The sequence below is a fragment of the Hyperolius riggenbachi genome, chromosome 6 (genome assembly GCF_040937935.1).
Source record: "Hyperolius riggenbachi isolate aHypRig1 chromosome 6, aHypRig1.pri, whole genome shotgun sequence".
NCBI lineage: Eukaryota > Metazoa > Chordata > Amphibia > Anura > Hyperoliidae > Hyperolius > Hyperolius riggenbachi.
In genome coordinates this window covers 170,865,716-170,886,657 of record NC_090651.1, presented here as the reverse complement: position 1 = coordinate 170,886,657, position 20,942 = coordinate 170,865,716, and the positions used below count along the sequence as shown (strand labels likewise).

General features: G+C 42.9%; 1 protein-coding gene across 1 annotated transcript in view; it reads left to right on the top strand.

The window, feature by feature from the left end:
* The window catches only part of XPNPEP3 (X-prolyl aminopeptidase 3), a 196,406-nt gene that overhangs the window by 115,065 nt on the left and 60,399 nt on the right, over positions 1–20,942 (top strand). The window contains exon 7 of the mRNA XM_068240213.1: positions 12,053–12,138. Coding sequence (XP_068096314.1) covers positions 12,053–12,138 — 86 coding nt within the window. The remainder of the gene's footprint in view (positions 1–12,052; positions 12,139–20,942) is intronic.

Genomic DNA, 20,942 nt, shown 5'->3' with positions numbered 1-20,942 from the left:
ACTCAACTCGCTGTGTTTGGAGGAAGAAAAATGCTGCCTATGACCCCCAAAACACCGTCCCCACCGTCAAGCATGGGGGTGGAAACATTTTGCTTTGGGGGTGTTTTTCTGCTAAGGGCACAGGACAACTTAATCGCATTAACGGGAAAATGGACGGAGCCATGTATCGTGAAATCCTGAGCGACAACCGCCTTCCCTCTGCCAGGAAACTGAAAATGGGTCGTGGATGGGTGTTCCAGCACGACAATGACCCAAAACATACAGCAAAGGCAACAAAGGAGTGGCTCAAGAAGAAGCACATTAAGGTCATGGAGTGGCCTAGTCAGTCTCCGGACCTTAATCCAATAGAAAACCTATGGAGGGAGCTCAAGCTCAGAGTTGCACAGAGACAGCCTCGAAACCTTAGAGATTTAGAGATGATCTGCAAAGAGGAGTGGACCAACATTCCTCCTAAAATGTGTGCAAACTTGGTCATTCATTACATGAAACGTTTGACCTCTGTGCTTGCAAACAAGGGTTTTTCCACTAAGTATTAAGTCTTTTATTGTTAGAGGGTTCAAAAACTTATTTCACTCAATGAAATGCAAATCAGTTGCTATCTTTTATTTAAGGTTCTTTTTTCGATTTTCCTTTTGATGTGCTATCTGCCACTGTTAAAATAAACCTACAATTGAAATGATACTGTTCTGAGACTTTTCATTTCTTTGTCATTGGACAAACTTACAAAATCAGTGAGGGGTCAAATAATTATTTCCTCCACTGTATATATATATATATGCATATATATGCACATATATATATATATATATATATATATACACACACACACACGCACGCGCGCGCACACACGTATGTGTGTGTGTGATCGGGTTGCCGCGGTATACCGGTATGACGATATACCGCGGTTTGATTGTGCATCGTAATCATACCATGCACAATCTCGTTTTAGGGGGCGGGGCGACGTAGCGGCGGGGATGTGACGCGCCGAGTGCACGAACAGCTGCAGGGATACAAATACTCACATGCAGGCAGCCAGCTCCGTCCTGAACGATGTATTGGCTTCATTGTACTTCCTGTTCTTGTATCACATTTCCCTGATACAGTGCCCCCTGGGCGCTATTACAAGGAGATGATGCAAGATGATGTGTGTGTGTATAAATAAATATATATATATATATATATATATATGTACGTACGTACACACATACAGACATACACACCAATTCCTGGTTAGCTGCCATGTTTGGACAGTACAGATTCTCTTTACAGGACAACTGAAGGAATGAAGAGAGTACATATCATCACATCTAAATAAGGGACAACTGAGGGGCAATGATGGACAATTTTTATAGATCAGTATAATATACTGATAATATAAAGTATAATAATATACTGACTTAAAGGACAACTGAAGTGAAAAGAATATAGAGGCTGCCATGTTTACAGTATTTCCTTTTAAAAAATACCAGTTACCTGGCAGCTCTGCTGATCTACAGTGCTGCACATAATTAATTCATACCCCTGGCAAATTTTGACTTAAAGTTACTTTTATTCAACCAGTAAGTAATTTTTTGACAGGAAATGACATAGGTGTCTCCCAAAAGATAAGACGATGTACAAGAGGCAATATTGTGGAAAAAAAAACATTTCTCAGCTTTTATTTACATTTGAGCAAAAAGTGTCCAGTGCAAAAGTATACCCTTCTCAATAATCAATAGAAAAAGCCTTTATTAGCTATTACAGCAATCAAACTCTTCCTATAATTGCAGACCAGCTTTGTTCATGTCTTCATGTCTCCACAAGTATTTTTGCCCATTCATCTTTAGAAATGAGCTCCAAATCCTTCAGGTTGGAGGGTGTTCTTGCCATCACCCTGATCTTTAGCTCCCTCCACAGATTCTTAATTGGATTCAAGTCAGGACTAGGGATGTAGGCGAGCCGTTCGCCGGCGAACCCCTATGGGCCGCTACTACTTCCGGGTCGATATGACTCGGAGTAGTACGGCTGTGCTGGGCCAGCGGTGCGCGTCTTTGATCACGCGCCTGTTGCCGGCTACTCTCTGCGCATGAGCGTGACATCACTCACAACGTCACGCACATGCGCAGAAAGTGCCTGGCAACAGGCGCGAGGTGTTCGCCGGCGAACGGTTCCCGAATCGTTCGCCGACATCTCTAGTCAGGACTCTGGCTGGAACACTCCAAAATGTTAATGTTGTTGTCTGCTAACCATTTCTTCACCACTTTTGCTGTGTGCTTTGGATCATTGTCATGCTGAAATATCCACTGTGTGCTCAAGGCCAAGTTTCTCTGCAGACTGCCTGATGTTGTCGTTGATGCATTGCTCTTTTTTCATGGTGCCATTTACTGTGATTAGGTTCTCTAGTCCATTGGCTGAAAAACACCCCCAAAGCATTAGGTTCCCACCACCATGTTTGACAGTGGGGATGATATTCTTTGGGTTGAAGGCTTCTCTTTTTTTACGCCAAATGAAGAAAACATCATTGTGACCAAACAATTCAATTTTTGTTTCATCTGACCATAACACAGAAGACCAGAAGTCGTCTTTTTTGTCCATGTGAGCATTTGCAAAGGGAGATGCAAGCTTTTTTGTGCCTTATCTGCAGAAGTGGCATCCTCCTTGGTCTGCATCCGTGGAACGCAGCAGTGTGCAGTTACCATTGGATTGTCTGCCTTGAGCCATTGCCACCAGCAGAGCCCAGATTCAAGATTCAAAAAATTACTTGCTGGTTGAATAAAAGTAACTTTAAGTCAAAATTTGCCAGGGGTATGAATAATTATGGGCAGCACTGTATTTGGTTGCAGTAGTGTCTGAACAACACCAGAAACAAGCATGCAGCTAATCTTGTCAGATCTGACAATAATGTCAAACACCTGATCTGCTGCATGCTTGTTCAGGGTCTATGGCTGAAAGTATTAGTGGCAGGTGATCATCAGGATAGCCAGGCAACTGGTATTACTTAAAAGGAAATAAATATGGCAGCCTCCATAGCCCTCTTGCTTCAGTTGCCCTTTAAAAAAGGGACAACTAAATGGGAAAGATAGGCAGTATCAATATCTACAGATAAGTCCTCATAAAGAGCAGTTTGTGGACCTCTGCTGGGATATGGTCAGAAAAGTAAACTATCCTTCACAAGAGCGTTATATAAACACAGTCATATGAGACCTGTGGTAAAGTTGTTTCTCTGACCTGCAACATTGAGAAGCAATGGCTTGGTGCAACATTGAGAAGCAATGGCTTGGATTAAATACCACAACACTTTTTGGACAGTTGAGGAATGTAATAAAAACAGTTACAGTGATGTGAAAAACTATTTGCCCCCTTCCTGATTTCTTATTCTTTTGCATGTTTGTCACACTTAAATGTTTCTGCTCATCAAAAAACATTAACTATTAGTCAAAGATAACATAATTGAACACAAAATGCAGTTTTAAATGATGGTTTTTACTATTTAGTGAGAAAAAAAAAACTCAAAACCTACATGGCCCTGTGTGAAAAAGAAATTGTCCCCTGAACCTACAGTAATAACTGGTTGGGCCACCCTTAACAGCAATAACTGCAATCAAGCGTTTGCGATAACTTGCAACAAGTCTTTTACAGCGCTCTGGAGGAGTTTTGGCCCACTCATCCTTGCAGAATTGTTGTAATTCAGCTTTGTTTGAGGGCTTTCTAGCATGAACCGCCTTTTTAAGGTCATGCCACAACATCTCAATAGGATTCAGATCAGGACTTTGACTAGGCCACTCCAAAGTCTTCATTTTGTTTTTCTTCAGCCATTCAGAGGTGGATTTGCTGGTGTGTTTTGGGTCATTGTCCTGCTGCAGCACCCAAGATCGCTTCAGCTTGAGTTGACGAACAGATGGCCGGACATTGTCCTTCAGGATTTTTTGGTAGACAGTAGAATTCATGGTTCCATCTATCACAGCAAGCCTTCCAGGTCCTGAAGCAGCAAAACAACCCCAGACCATCAAACTACCACCACCAAATTTTACTTTACTTTGGTATGATGTTCTTTTGCTGAAATGCTGTGTTACTTCTACGCCAGATGTAACGGGACACGCACCTTCCAAAAAGTTCAACTTTTGTCTCGTCGGTCCACAAGGTATTTTCCCAAAAGTCTTGGCAATCATTGAGATGTTTTTTTAGCAAAATTGAGACGAGCCTTAATGTTCTTTTTGCTTAAAAGTGGTTTGCGCCTTGGATATCTGCCATGCAGGCCGTTTTTGCCCAGTCTCTTTCTTATGGTGGAGTCGTGAACACTGACCTTAATTGAGGCAAGTGAGGCCTGCAGTTCTTTAGATGTTGTCCTGGGGTCTTTTGTGGCCTCTCGGATGAGTTTTCTCTGCGCTCTTGGGGTAATTTTGGTCGGCCGGCCACTCCTGGGAAGGTTCATCACTGTTCCATGTTTTTGCCATTTGTGGATACTGGCTCTCACTGTGGTTCGCTGGAGTCCCAAAGCTTTAGAAATGGCTTTATAACCTTTACCAGAAGCAGTAAAGTGTTGTACCATGTTAGCCATGAGTAAAAGCAAGAAGTTTTGAATCAGGATGATACCATTTATTGGCTAACTTAGAGATGGATAAACAGTGAGCTTTCGACTTATAAAAAGCCTTCGTCGGACTGGTTCCTGACCAAAACTGAAAAACACAGCTTATATACACTGACATACAGAGGAGAAACATTCTTTAGCAAATATAAATGTAATTAGATGCCTTAACTAATACTGAGGAGGCTTCCCAGGCATCCTATCTAAATTGATAAGATCAATAGAATCCTCAACATGACATAAAGCAGACTCTGGTGATGGGGAGACATCGTAAATTCCGAATTCAAATGGTAACTGGCCTGGTTACATGCACCATTAATTCTAAGCTTAAGAGAATTGTGGCATTTAAAGCCAGCACCTGAAAGCAAATAAAATGAATAGTGACAGTGAATTCCATCTTACACAGCATATGGCACAAAAATGAATGAAAATATAGAAAAATTAAAATTAAAAGAATTGTGGCATTTAAAACCCATCGTACCAGCACAAGAAGTTAGAGTCCTTGTTTAAACCATCTTCTACAGTTTTGAACCAATGTATAAACTTAGTTTCTTGTGTTAGTCTCATGTTTCCCGATTTGAAGCCACCCATTAATACAGTGACGCGAAAATTGCTTAAACTGTGTACAGGTAAACAAAAGTGTGTTGGTATTGGGAGATCAGTATATTTTGTAATATCCTTTTTCCTGCTGTTAATAGTGGATCTGTGGTGTGTCATGCGATCACGCAGTGGTTGACTTGTTTCTCCCACATAAATTCCTTTGGGGCATTTTGCACACATGATCACGTATACCACATTAGATGAGTCGCAGGAAAAGGTGCCTTGTACTTTGTATTCCTGTTGTGTACCTGGTATTAGTATCCTGTCAGTGGAATGGATGTGTTTACAGGTCCCACACTTTTTCCCTCGGCAGGGGAATGTTCCATTCTGTTCTTGCCTATTTAAGGCACTCCTCACTATCATCTGCTTAAGATTGGGTGGCTATCGGAACTCTAGGAGGGGAGGTTCAGGGAATATCTTTTTTATTCTCTGATCCTTGTGTAGAACAGGATGAAATTCTTTTGCAATCTTTCTTAAGATTTCCAGGCGTGGGTTGTAGGTTACTACCAGTGGGACACGGCTTTCTTCCTGGCTCTGCTTGTACTCCAGGAGCTGAGTCCTAGGGATATTGTTAGCTTTCTTGATTTGGGTCTCAGCCATTAGAGGATTGTATCCCTGTTTTATGAAATTCTTCTTCAGGTAATCCAGGTGTTTGTCTTTGTCATCCTTGTCAGAACAGATCCGATTGCATCTTATTGCCTGGCTGTAAATTATGGAATTCTTTATATGTTTGGGGTGGAAACTGTCATACCTGAGGTATGTGGGACGATCCGTCGGTTTGCGGGTACATGGACCTTTGTAAGCTGTTCTCTCTGATGATTTTATTTGCTTTCAGGTGCTGGCTTTAAATGCCACAATTCTCTTAAGCTTAGAATTAATGGTGCATGTAACCAGGCCAGTTACCATTTGAATTCGGAATTTACGATGTCTCCCCATCACCAGAGTCAGCTTTATGTCATGTTGAGGATTCTATTGATCTTATCAATTTAGATAGGATGCCTGGGAAAGCCTCATCAGTAACAGTTAAGGCATCTAATTACATTTATGTTTGCTAAAGAATGTTTCTCCTCTGTATGTCAGTGTATATAAACTGTGTTTTTCAGTTTTGGTCAGGAACCAGTCCGACGAAGGCTTTTTATAAGTCGAAAGCTCACTGTTTATCCATCTCTAAGTTAGCCGATAAATGGTATCATCCTGATTCAAAACTTCTTGCTTTTAACCTTTACCAGACTGATAGATCTCAATTACTTTTGTTCTCATTTGTTCCTGAATTTCTTTGGATCTTGGCATGATGTCTAGCTTTTGAGGTGCTTTGGTCTACTTCTCTGTGTCAGATAGCTCCTATTTAAGTGATTTCTTGATTGAAACAGGTGTGGCAGTAATCAGGCCTGGGGTGACTACAGAAATTGAACTCAGGTTTGATGAACCTCAGTTAAGTTATTTTTTAACCACTTCCCGACCACCGTATATACAATTGGCGGCCGGGAAGTGGACCCCGCAAGGACCGCCGTATAGACAAATGGCGGCGGTCCTTTTACGGGCATGGGCGGCGCGATCGCGTCATTCGTGACGCGATCGGCTGCCGGGGACTGGCTCCGCCCACCTCGCGCTGTAACCGCCGGCGGGTTACTAGCACCCGGATCGCCGCATACAAAGTGTATAATACACTTTGTAATGTATACAAACTGTATTATACAGGCTGCCTCCTGCCCTGGTGGTCCCAGTGTCCGAGGGACCACCAGGGCAGGCTGCAGCCACCCTAGTCTGCACCCAAGCACACTGATTCCCCCCCCCCCCGCCCACAGCACCCCTCAGACCCCCCCCTGCCCACCCCCCAGACCCCTGTTTGCACTCAATCACTCATCAATCACTCCCTGTCAACGCTATTTTTTTTTATGCCCTAAACTGTCCCCTGCTCCCTCCTGATGACCCCCCCCTCCCCGTGTACTGTATGCATCTATCCCCCTGATCACCTGTCAATCACCCCCTGTCACTGCCACCCATCAATCAGCCCCTAACCTGCCCCTTGCGGGCAATCTGATCACCCACCCACACCAATAGATCGCCCGCAGATCCGACGTCCGATCACCAAGTGCAGTGTTTACATCTGTTCTCTACCCTAAACACCCACTAATTACCCATCAATCACCCCCTATCACCACCTGTCACTGTTACCCATCAGATCAGACCCTAATCTGCCCCTTGCGGGCAACCCAATCACCCGCCTACACGCTCAGATTTTCCTCAGACCCCCCCTTATTAATTCGCCAGCGCAATATTTACATCTGTTCTTCCCTGTAATAACCCACTGATCACCTGTCAATCACCCATCAATCGCCCCCTATCACCACCTGTCACTGTTACCCATCAGATCAGACCCTAATCTGCCCCTTGCGGGCACCCAATCACCCGCCTACACGCTCAGATTGCCCTCAGACCCCCCCCCCCTTATCAATTCGCCAGCGCAATATTTACATCTGTTCTTCCCTGTAATGACCCACTGATCACCTGTCAATCACCTGTCAATCACCCATCAATCACCCCCTGTCACTGCCACCCATCAATCAGCCCCTAACCTACCCCTTGCGGGCAAACTGATCACCCACTCACACCAATAGATCGCCCACAGATCCGACGTCAGATCACCTCCCAAGTGCATTGTTTACATCTGTTCTCTACCCTAAACACCCACTAATTACCCATCAATCACCCCCTATCACCACCTGTCACTGTTACCCATCAGATCAGACCCTAATCTGCCCCTTGCGGGCACCCAATCACCCGCCTACACGCTCAGATTGCCCTCAGACCCCCCCCCCCCCTTATTAATTCGCCAGCGCAATATTTACATCTGTTCTTCCCTGTAATAACCCACTGATCACCTGTCAATCACCCATCAATCACCCCCTATCACCACCTGTCACTGTTACCCATCAGATCAGACCCTAATCTGCCCCTTGCGGGCACCCAATCACCCGCCTACACGCTCAGATTGCCCTCAGACCCCCCCCTTATCAATTCGCCAGCGCAATATTTACATCTGTTTTTCCCTGTAATGACCCACTGATCACCTGTCAATCACCCATCAATCAACCCCTGTCACTGCCACCCATCAATCACCCCCTGTCACTGCCACCCATCAATCAGCCCCTAACCTACCCCTTGCGGGCAATCTGATCACCCACCCACACCAATAGATCGCCCACAGATCCGACGTCAGATCACCTCCCAAGTGCATTGTTTACATCTGTTCTCTACCCTAAACATCCACTAATTACCCATCAATCACCTCCTGTCACTGCTACCTATCAGATTAGACCCCTATCTGCCCCTAGGGCACTCAATCACCCGCCCACACCCTCAGAACGCCCTCAGACCCCAGCCCTGATCACCTCGCCAGTGCATTGCTTGCATCTATTCCCCCCTCTAATCACACCTTGAGACACCCATCAATCACCTCATGTCACCCCTTAGCTCACCTACCCATCAGATCAGGCCCTAATTTGCCCCGTGTGGGCTCCTGATCACTCGGCCAAACCCTCAGATCCCCCTCAGACCCCCTTCCGATCACCTCCCCAGAACATTGATTGCATCTATTTTCCCCTCTAACCACCCCCTGAGACACCCATCAATCACCTCCTGTCACCCCCCTAGCACTCCTATCCATCAGATCAGGCCCAATACAACCTGTCATCTAAAAGGTCATCCTGCTTATGACCGGTTCCACAAAATTCGCCCCCTCATAGACCACCTGTCATCAAAATTTGCAGATGCTTATACCCCTGAACAGTCATTTTGAGACATTTGGTTTCCAGACTACTCACGGTTTTGGGCCCGTAAAATGCCAGGGCGGTATAGGAACCCCACAAGTGACCCCATTTTAGAAAAAAGACACCCCAATGTATTCTGTTAGGTGTATGACGAGTTCATAGAAGATTTTATTTTTTGTCAAAAGTTAGCGGAAATTGATTTTTTTTTTTTCACTAACTTGTGACAAAAAATAAAATCTTCTATGAACTCGTCATACACCTAACGGAATACCTTGGGGTGTCTTCTTTCTAAAATGGGGTCACTTGTGGGGTTCCTATACTGCCCTGGCATTTTAGGGGCCCTAAACCGTGAGGAGCAGTCTAGAAAACAAATGCCTCAAAATGACCTGTGAATAGGACGTTGGGCCCCTTAGCGCACCTAGGCTGCAAAAAAGTGTCACATAGGTGGTACCGCCGTACTCAGGAGAAGTAGTATAATGTGTTTTGGGGTGTATTTTTACACATACCCATGCTGGGTGGGAGAAATATCTCTGTAAATAGACAATTGTGTGTAAAAAAAAAAAATCAAACAATTGTCATTTACAGAGATATTTCTCCCACCCAGCATGGGTATGTGTAAAAATACACCCCAAAACACATTATACTACTTCTCCTGAATACGGCGGTACCACATGTGTGGCACTTTTTTACACCCTAAGTACACTAAGGGGCCCAAAGTCCAATGAGTACCATTAGGATTTCACAGGTCATTTTGCGACATTTGGTTTCAAGACTACTCCTCACGGTTTAGGGCCCCTAAAATGCCAGGGCAGTATAGGAACCCCACAAATGACCCCATTCTAGAAAGAAGACACCCAAAGGTATTCCGTTAGGAGTATGGTGAGTTCATAGAAGATTTTATTTTTTGTCACAAGTTAGCGGAAAATGACACTTTGTGAAAAAAAAACAATTAAAATCAATTTCCGCTAACTTGTGACAAAAAAATAAAATCTTCTATGAACTCACCATACTCCTAACGGAATACCTTGGGGTGTCTTCTTTCTAAAATGGGGTCATTAGTGGGGTTCCTATACTGCCCTTGCATTTTAGGGGCCCTAAACCGTGAGGAGTAGTCTTGAAACAAAAATGACCTGTGAAATCCTAAAGGTACTTATTGGACTTTGGGCCCCTTAGCGCAGTTAGGGTGCAAAAAAGTGCCACACATGTGGTATCGCCGTACTCAGGAGAAGTAGTATAATGTGTTTTGGGGTGTATTTTTACACATACCCATGCTGAGTGGGAGAAATATCTCTGTAAATGGACAATTGTGTGTAAAAAAAAAATCAAACAATTGTCATTTACAGAGATATTTCTCCCACCCAGCATGGGTATGTGTAAAAATACACCCCAAAACACATTATACTACTTCTCCTGAGTACGGCAATACCAGATGTGTGGCACTTTTTTGCAGCCTAACTGCGCTAAGGGGCCCAAAGTCCAATGAGCACCTTTAGGCTTTACAGGGGTTCTTACAATTTAGCACCCCCCAAAATGTCAGGACAGTAAACACACCCCACAAATGACCCCATTTTGGAAAGTAGTCACTTCAAGGTATTCAGAGAGGGGCATGGTGAGTCCGTGGCAGATTTCATTTTTTTTTTTTTGTCGCAAGTTAGAAGAAATGGAAACTTTTTTTTTTTTGTCACAAAGTGTCATTTTCCGCTTACTTGTGACAAAAAATAATATCTTCTATGAACTCACTATGCCTCTCAGTGAATACTTTGGGATGTCTTCTTTCCAAAATGGGGTCATTTGGGGGGTATTTACACTATCCTGGAATTCTAGCCCCTCATGAAACATGTCAGGTGCTCAGAAAAGTCAGAGATGCTGGAAAATGGGAAAATTCACTTTTTGCACCATAGTTTGTAAACGCTATAACTTTTACCCAAACCAAAAAATATAGGCTGAATGGGTTTTTTTAATCAAAAACATGTTTGTCCACATTTTTCGCGCTGCATGTATACAGAAATTTTACTTTATTTGAAAAATGTCAGCACAGAAAGTTAAAAAAATCATTTTTTTGACAAAATTCATGTCTTTTTTGATGAATGTAATAAAAAGTAAAAATCGCAGCAGCAATCAAATAGCACCAAAAGAAAGCTTTTTTAGTGACAAGAAAAGGAGTCAAAATTCATTTAGGTGGTAGGTTGTATGAGCGAGCAATAAACCGTGAAAGCTGCAGTGGTCTGAATGGAAAAAAAAGTGCCTGGTCCTTAAGGGGGGTAAAGCCCACGGTCCTCAAGTGGTTAACAAGGGGGGCAATCACTTTTTCACACAGGGCCATGTAGATTTGGAGTTGTTTTTTTCTCACTAAATAATAAAAACCATCATTTAAAACTGCATTTTGTGTTCAATTATGTTATCTTTGACTAATAGTTAACGGTTTTTGATGAGCAGAAACATTTAAGTGTGACAAACATGCAAAAGAATAAGAAATCAGGAAGGGGGCAAATAGTTTTTCACATCACTGTATGTATATGTTGTATATATTATTGAATCTAGACATGCTGAATACTGTGTACATTAACATAATAATTTAAGAATTTAGGAGAAAGTCTTATTGGTACTTATCCGTTAGCCGGGCGCATCCGGCAGGTGGCGCTGTTGATGTTAATTCCAATCATAATTACTTCACGTCAACCTGTGAATGTAAACCGCCGGATGCACCCGGCTTAAACAGATCAAGCCGCCGGCTTGCTTTGTGTCTCGCTCTTCTCCCCCTCTTGCCCTCTCTCCTATAGAACACTGGGGAGGGGACATGCGTGTCCTCCCAGAGTCGTTCGTCGCAATGCCGCGACGAACGACTCTGGGGGGACACGCATGTCCCCTCCCCAAGGCTCATACGAGAGAGGGCAAGAGGGGGAGGAGAGCGAGACACTCACGAAGCAAGCCGGCGGCTTGATCTGTTTAAGCCGGGCGCATCCGGCGGTTTACATTCACAGGTTTACGTGAAGTAATTATGATTGGAATTAACATCAACAGCGCCACCTGCCGGATGCGCCCGGCTAACAGATAAGTACCGTCTTATTTCCTGGCAGCATCATATTCTGACAATAATGAAGTGTTTTTGGCCATTTAGGATGGAGAAATGGTTTTGTTGGATGGTGGCTGTGAAGCATCAGGCTATGTCAGCGATGTAACACGTACTTGGCCTGTAAATGGCAGGTGAGCATGAGTTACTTGTTCAGTTTTGCCTTTATGTCATTGAATTATGCCTTTTATCTTTTGCACAAAATACATTTTTTTTTTCAACTAGTGATTGCAGTTTTCAAGTGAGGAATTATAGTTAGCAATTTGAATTTGACTGAAGCTTTAATTAAATTGAGCTAGGGAGGATCCAGCTGTCAGGAATGATCGAGCAGAGTGCTCTGTACACACAGATATGCACCCAGTATAAAAAGTTAGAACTCTTAAAGGGAACCTAAACTGAGAAGGATATGGATTTTTCCTTTTAAAATAATACCAGCTGCCTGACTTGTGCTGATCCTCTGTCTCTAATACTTTCAGCCACAGCCCCCCAACAAGCATGCAGATCAGGTGCTCTGACTGAAGTCAGACTGGATTGCTGCATGCTTGTTTCAGGTGTGTGATTCAGCCATTACTACAGCCAAAAGAGATCAGCTGGTCTGCCAAGCAACCGGTATTGTTTAAAAGAAAGCATCATGCTGAACAGGATTATAAAGAAAAAGCTGGTAAAAAACAAGACTTCAGTGTCTCTAAGTGTAAACGGAGCCTTAAAGGGAACCTTAACTGAGAGGGATATCCCTCGCAGTTAAGGTTCCCTTTAAGGCTCAGTTTACACTTAGAGACACTGAAGTCTTGTTTTTTACTAGCTTTTTCTTTATAATCCTGTTCAGCATGATTGCCCCACTAAATATGCTGCATCCCCGTGGTAGATGAATGATTTATTGCTTAGTAATAGACCAGCAAAATTCGAGGACTTTGCAGGTCGCAGATTGTGCTGCCCTGACACGCAGGGCTTCTCTTCCTGGAGAGGCTGAGCTTTGAGCTGTAGCTCAGCCTCTCCGCAATCAATCTCTGCCGATCTCTGCCTCCTCCCCGCCCTTCTCGGTGAAAGGAAGACTGAAAGAGGAGATTGACTGCGGAGGAGGCAGAGCTACAGCTGAAAGCTCTGCCCCTCCAGGAAGAAAAGCCCTGCGAAGCCCGGGAGCTTTGCAGGGCTGTATGTCAGCAATAAATCATTAATCTGCCCGCGGGGATGCAGCGAATTTAGTGGGGCAATCATGCTGAACAGTATTATAAGGAAAAAGCTGGTAAAAAACGGGACTTCAGAGTCTCTTTAATCAGTTACTCTCAGTTATAACTGAAAGGACAACGGATTTTCAAAGTAATACCTATATTATCCTATGGCACCTTTCACACTTAAAGAGGAACTCCAGTGAAAATAATGTAGAACAATAATTATGTATAAATGATTTAGTCAGTATTTGCCCATTGTAAAATCTTTTAAATCCCTGATTTACATTCTGACATTTATTACGTGGTGACATTTTTACTGTTGGCAGATGATGTAGCTGCTGCATGCTTTTTTGGCAGTTGGAAACCGCTGTAAACCGCTATTTCCCACAATGCAGCAAGGTTCACAGACAAGAAACTGCCAGGAGTATGTACTCAGTTTCTTGTGGGCGGGGTTTCACCACAATATCAGTAATACAGATCACCCTGATGGTCTGTTTGTGAAAAGGAATAGATTTCTCATGTAAAAGGGGGTATCGGCTACGGATTGGGATAAAGTTAAATTTTTGGTCGGAGTTTCTCTTTAAAGGGAACCAGAGATGAACGATTCACACAAAATAAACATATCAGTTGATAGCTTGTAAAGAATAAATGCTCTACCTGATAATTTCCCCACTCTGGTGTTCCTTTTTGAGTGTTTTTTATCCATTATTGCTCCAGGAAATATCCAATATGGCCGCTGGCTCATACCTGTTCTGCTTCCAGGTTATGAGTTGTTCTGGGTGTGCTGTCTAGGCTATATGAGACTATAGACAAGCAGGGCTGCTGCAGCCTTTCATCTATCTGCTTTCAACTATTATTCTGGTATGCTGTGTGGCTGCCTGTAGGAATGTCTCTCATAGAAATGAAACTGCATACAGTAGATAATGACTGGCTGTGCACACTGCACACAGATACACTTGTGTGTGTCAGAGCTTCTTTCTCGGCAACAGCAGCCCCTCCCATGTCAACAGCTCTGAGTATGAAATCTGAGCCAGGAGGGGGAAGGCTTGGGCTTGAAAAGACTCCACAGAAGAGTGACTCCGCTATAATGATTCCAGGTCAAACATAGACTGAATCAGTCGGTGGATTCTTATCACAGTTTATAACAGATAGATTAGACTGAGAAGAATAAAACTAAAAGCAGGGTAGGTGTTTACTGTCATGTTACCACTGATAAATGTAATAAAATACATGAGGGTGCTTCGTCTCTGGTCCTCTTTAACGCGTTTTAACTGAAATATTTTTCACAATGCATTGCTATGGAGAAGGAAAAAAAAAACGCGTACCAACTGATGAAGTGTAAACGGGGCCTTACTGAAGACAGACATGCAGACATACAGTATATCCTACACCCCCATCAGGTAATGCAGCATACTTAGAACAGAGAGAATACAGGAAATCACAATATCATAGAAATCATTGCCTCATTTTACATACCAGGGCACCTTGCTACTTAGTTAGTATCAAGATAGAACCTGGCTACTTAGTTATTTTCTGGGGCACATTGCAGCCATGTTGTTGTTACCCACACATGGCGCCTGCTGTGCTCAGATACAGTGCTGTTCCTTTTCATTATAACTGAATGGGAACGCGTTGCATTGCAATAACATACTGTACCAAAAGTGTGCCCATCAGACAGGGCTGTCTATACACATTTGATGTCCTTGTTCATGACACACTATATGCGTTGCTGAACTCTACACGGGAACAAGTATTGCAGTTATATTATTTTTACAGTTTTTAAATGTGAACTGTTGAACTCCTATATCTTTTTGTTTAAGGGCCGGTTCACACTTGAGCTGATGCAGAACGGAAACTGTAAGCGCATCCCATCCATTCCGCGTCCACAACTGTCCATTCCGCATCTGTCCGTACACATCGCCGCTCACCTGTCCCACTGCAGCGGTTCGGTCCATCTTTTCAGCCCAGAGGCCAGCAGCAGCATGGGGCTCCCTGCAGGCTGCAGCAGGCCAATTCTCCCAAGCAACAGGGAGAATTTTCATTGGTCCAACATATACCAATGACAATTCTCCATGTTGCTGAGGATGCCCATTGGTCTTTTTGCAGCCCAGTGGAGATCGCCATGCTAATACTGGCCACCAGCTGTTTAGAAGGGACCGAGCCGTGGCGATGGACGGCAGGACAAGTATTACGTCCTGGCAGCGATCGAAGCGGTGACATAGATGCAGCAACTAGCCTAGTGAGAATGGACAGTATCTTTTCAATGGACACATTTTCCCGTCCGGTCCTGGAAAATGTGCAGAGTTGGGACTCTGCGTTCTGTCTCACATTCCGTAGTGAATGGATCCGTATTTTTTAACATGCGGAAGCGGATCCTATTTTTTTTTGTTTAACTTGTTTTTATTAAACTTTCAGATACAAGGATTTTCATTGCATTGAACACAATACATCTTACAGTGTAACATGAGGTCTAGAACTTAGGCCTCAGACAAAATCTAACCTCTAAATCATCTTAACTTCTATCTATACGTTGTACACAAACATATGCAAATGCTTGCTTCAATAAGCAAAACCTTTTGAAGCATACATAAAGGATTGCATGTTAGTGGGTATAAATTCAATCTCAGAACAAAATGTTTAAACTCTAGACAACTTCAAGATACATACATTAACATGCCTATATACTGCTACTCCCAGGCACTTGGGTATTTACCTTAAGTTTTTCTTAACCGTAACTTTTCAAGCGGATCCTATTTTTAACGTATGATCCGCTTCCTGCATTTAAGTGGAGGTTAAAAAAAAGTCCCAAATAGGTACTTTTTTTTAAGAAATTGTAAACTGTCCCTTAGGCTTCTGTTACAGTGTGTGTGTGTGTGTTGGGGGAGAGGGGCAGGTCAGAGGCATGTAGCTACGCCACTGATGCTGGTTCTATATAAATCCAAAATAATAAAAATGATAATGGCATCTTGCCTTGCAGCACTAGAGCTCAAGGTTTAACCTCTTGAGGACCACCATGTTAAACCCCCCTAAAGACCAGGACATTTTTTTTTTTTAAATAAGCCACTGCAGCTTTAAGGCCAAGCTGCAGGGCCGCACAACACAGCACACAAGTGATCTCCCCCTAACCCTTTTCTTCCACCAACAGAGCTCTCTGTCGGTGGAGTCTGATCGCTCCCCCAGTGTTTGTTTGGGTTTTTTATAAATATTTATTGTATTTATTTTGTAATAAAATTTCCTTATTTTTGTCCCCCCCCCCCCCAACCCTCCCTCCCCTTGCCAGCCAATCACTGTTATTGGCTGTCGTAGGCTTCAGCCTACGACAGCCGATCACCTCTGATCCCCTGGGGGGGACAGCCGTCTGACACCAGTAGATCGCAGCGCTGTACAAAGTAATCAGACGGCGGTTTCGCGTGCTTGCAATCTCCTGCAAAGCGAGCCCCAAGGACTTTACGCCGATCGGCGTTAGGCGGTCCTTGGGCTGCCACCACGCCCATCGGCGTGACGCGGTCAGCAAGCAGTTAAATCCTGTCCAGGACATGCCATCCGTATGTTCACTTGTTTCACCACCTCGGGTTTTCCCCTTAACCCACATCCCAAATACATGTTGGCAGTCAAATTGGCTTTTTAGTATACAGACACATGGACCAGCATCATACAATCTATTAACATGATATTGCAGAGCGTACTAGGGGCTGAACACAATTAGTATCCACAAAGGAGAGAAAAGACGCCCCTTTAAAAGCACCACACTGACCAGAGTAATAAAGTATAACTATTGTACAATAACCTTTATTTAAATTCAACCACATATATTTAAAAACAATTAAAAATTTACAAAAAGTAATAGAGAGAGATTCCCCTCTCTCTACAATAAATGCCAAACAGTAACTTCAATACATGAAGTTATATATAAAAAGTAATAAGTACCATGCAGATAAATCACCACGCTGTCTAGGTTCAAACAATGAATAAATAAAGTGTATAATGTGAATACATGTGAAAGTATTGCATGCCAAATATATATTTCCCAAAAGTAGGATAAATTAATTTGGTGCAATAGGTCCAGCAATCACTGGGGCTGAAATGAACTAAACGGCATAACGTGCATTGTTCTCCCCAGAATTTTTTCCAGACGAGTGGTATAAAAAAGTAGCTGGGTGGGGATGGACATGCTGGGTGCTACTAGGTGGGGAATCCCCCCCCCCACCCACCCATTAAAGTGACAGACTAGGCTCCGTCTTTTGTACTGGAACCTCTTAAAGGCATACTAAACTGAAGTAAAAATGGCCAGTTACTTACTGGGGCTTCTTTAAGCCCCGTGAAGTCCTTCTGCTCCCTCACTGCCATTCCACACTGCTCTGTTCCTTAGCCCCGCACCTCCTCATTCGTGCTGCTGTGGCCGGGAGCAGATTGCCCATACGCAGCAGCAATTGTAGTTACCATGCAAGCGCAGAGCGCTACTGGTCACGGGAACGTTATGAAGGAGGCAAGTGGCCACGCATGCAGCATTCAGAGGGAGACAGCAGAGGCACAAAGCAGCGCGGAATGACTGCAAGGGACAAGAACAACTTTAGGGTCTGAAAGAAGCCCCAGGTAAGTACAGTGGGATGCGAAACTTTACGGAACCTTGTTAATATTCATGATTTTTCTGTGTAAATCGTTGGTTGTAACAATAAAAAATGTCAGTTAAATATATCATATTGGAGACACACATAGTGATATTTGAGAAGTGAAATGAAGTTTATTGGATTTACAGAAAGTGTGCAATAATTGTTTAAACAAAATTAGGCAGGTGCATAAATAATAAAATAAAAAAAAGAAATAAAATCAATATTTAGTAGATCCTCCTTTTGCAGAAATTACAGCCTCTATACGCTTCCTGTAGGTTCCAATGAGAGTCTGGATTCTGCTTGAAGGTATTTTGGACCATTCCTCTTTACAAAACATCTCTAGTTCATTCAGGTTTGATGGCTTATAAGCATGGACAGCTCTCTTTAACTTACACCACAGATTTTCAATTATATTCAGGTCTGGGGACTGAGATGGCCATTCCAGAATGTTGTACTTGTTCCTCTGTGTGAATGCCTTAGTGAATTTTGAGCAGTGTTTAGGGTTGTTGTCTTGTTGAAAGATCCAGTCCTGGGGCAGCTTCAGCTTTGTCACCGATTCTTGGACATTGGTCTCCATAAATCTGCTGATACTGAGTGGAATCCATGCGTCCATCAACTTTGACAAGATTCCCAGTCCCTTCACTGGCCACACAGCCCCACAGCATGATGGAACCACCACCATATTTAACTCAATTTTGGTTTCATCAGTCCACAACACCTTATTCCAAAATGAAGCTGGCTTGTCCAAATGTGCTTTACCATACCTCAAGCGGTTCTGTTTGTGCTGTGGGCAGAGAAACGGCTTGCTCTGCATCACTCTCGCATACAGCATCTCCTTGTGTAAAGTGCGTCAAATGGTTGAACGATGCACAGTGACTGCGTCTGCAGCAAGATGATGTTGTAGGTCTTTGGTGCTGGTCTGTGGGTTGACTCTAACTGTTCTCACTATTCGGCGCTTCTGTTTATCCGAGATTTTTCTTGGTCTGCCTTTTCGAACCTTAACTTGAACTGAGCCTGTGGTCTTGGAATTTCCTCAATATGTTCCTAACTGTGAAAACAGACAGCTGAAATCTCTGAGACAGCTTTCTGTATCCTTCCCCTAAACCATGATGGTGAACAATCTTTGTCTTCCGGTCATTTGAGAGTTATTTTGAGACCCCCATGTTTCTACCTCTCAGAGAAAATTAAAAGAAAAGGGAAACTTACAATTAACCCCTTAAATACTCTTTCTCGTAATTGGATTCACCTGTGTATGAAGGTCAGGGGTCACTGAGCTTACCAAGCCAATTTGAGTTCCAATCATTAGTTCTAAAGATTTTGGAATCAATAAAATGACAAAAGTGCCCAAATTTATGCACCTGCCTAATATTATTTAAACAATTATTGCGCACTTTCTGTAAATTCAATAAACTTCATTTCACTTCTCAAATATCACTGTGTGTGTCTCCTATATGATATATTTAACTGACATTTTTTTTTGTAACAACCAACGATTTATACAGGAAAAATATGATGATTAACAAGGTTGCCCAAACTTTCGCATCCCACTGTAGCTGGCCAATTTATTTTAATAGGTTAATGGTCCTTTAAAGTTATAACTACCCTTCTGCTGATTTGACAGTGAAACTAGCAGTTTTTCCTATATACATGGGTGGTCCTAGTGTGGAAAAGAGGATTTCTGGGCCATAGCATGAAATTGATAAGCAGGCAGCTTATCAATATCATGCTATGGCCCCAGATATTCCCTCTTACACCACCCATGTATATAGGAAACATGGAAGAAAAATCTTGGTAGTTTCATTTTCAAATTTTCAGATTGAACCTGGCTGCTGGTTGTAATGACACTGGGACATTGCTAGTTATGTGGTTGTCAAGGGGCCAGGGTACCTCACTAATCACTCTGTGACTCTGCCTGCCTTTGCCCTGGGTGAGTCTGTGACCATCTGTACACTGGCTCGCTCTCCTCTCTCCCCCTCAAGCTGCAGCTCTCTCATACCAGTCACACTCACTTCTGGCATCAATCAGGGCCCGGGAAAGAAGTGGCAGGACAGGATAATTGTGGAGGTTGTCAGGCTAATTATGGTACGGATATATAAACTATAACCGGAAGTAATAAAAAGAATGTAAGGCTCCTTTAAACAGGAGGCGACTTAAATATGATATGCCCAACTCTGAATTTGAGATCGATCTTTCTCAATACATTGGTACTAAGAGTGAAAAGTCAGGACAGCAATTTTAAAATAATTATTTTTTTGTAAATATTCATAAAGTTGTCAGAACAATAGCAAATCAAGTTTAAGGAATCCTATATTAACCACAAGGTACTTCTCAGTGTAAGCTGATTATACAATTTCAGATCAAAATTGACCACAGGTGTGAATGACTAAGACCAATAAAACACAGGCAATGTAACTGCAAGATATCATACATTTTACCTTCCTGCAAGGAAGACAAAGGAAAATACGGAGGCGATCAAGCTTATCTAAAAACTCCAGTATACAACCAAGAATAGCATCTATTTTACTTTGCTGTATGTGTATTGTATTGTAAGTGTATTTATCTATATATTTATATATTTTTCTTACTGATCTGGCAGTCTTATATCTTTTCTTTGATTTCTCTCTATATAAATTCCCATTCTTGCCGCAAGTGTCCCTTCACCATTGCAGCAAATTCAGATAGGGCGTGATTGGGCTAGCGTGTCATGTGATGACACGCAGCGCCGACGCGTCAGCATGACATGGCCACATCACGCAGACAGGGCGGCAGTGTTTTGTATTTAATGGGGAACGATTGTTTACCCCGCTATCGATACATGTGAGGGACAGCACGGCGAATGTTTTTCTGGGGTCGCTTGTGGTAAGATACTTGTTTACTATTATTTTTACGGAGGTTTCTGTGCCAATTGTATGCTAAGCATTGTGTAATTAATCTCCATCTTACTTTCTTACACCAGGACTGGGGGTTTGTATCTGTACACGTATTGTTTTTATTTTCCTGCTTTGCTCATTTGGCCCAATGTATACTCTTTATTGATATCTAGCCTGCGTCCCCCAGTGTGTCATACACATATATATTATATACACTCTTTCTTTTGTGATTTGCACTGAGAGGTTTAGCTTGAACATCGGAAAACATATATTAATAAACATTTTGGGG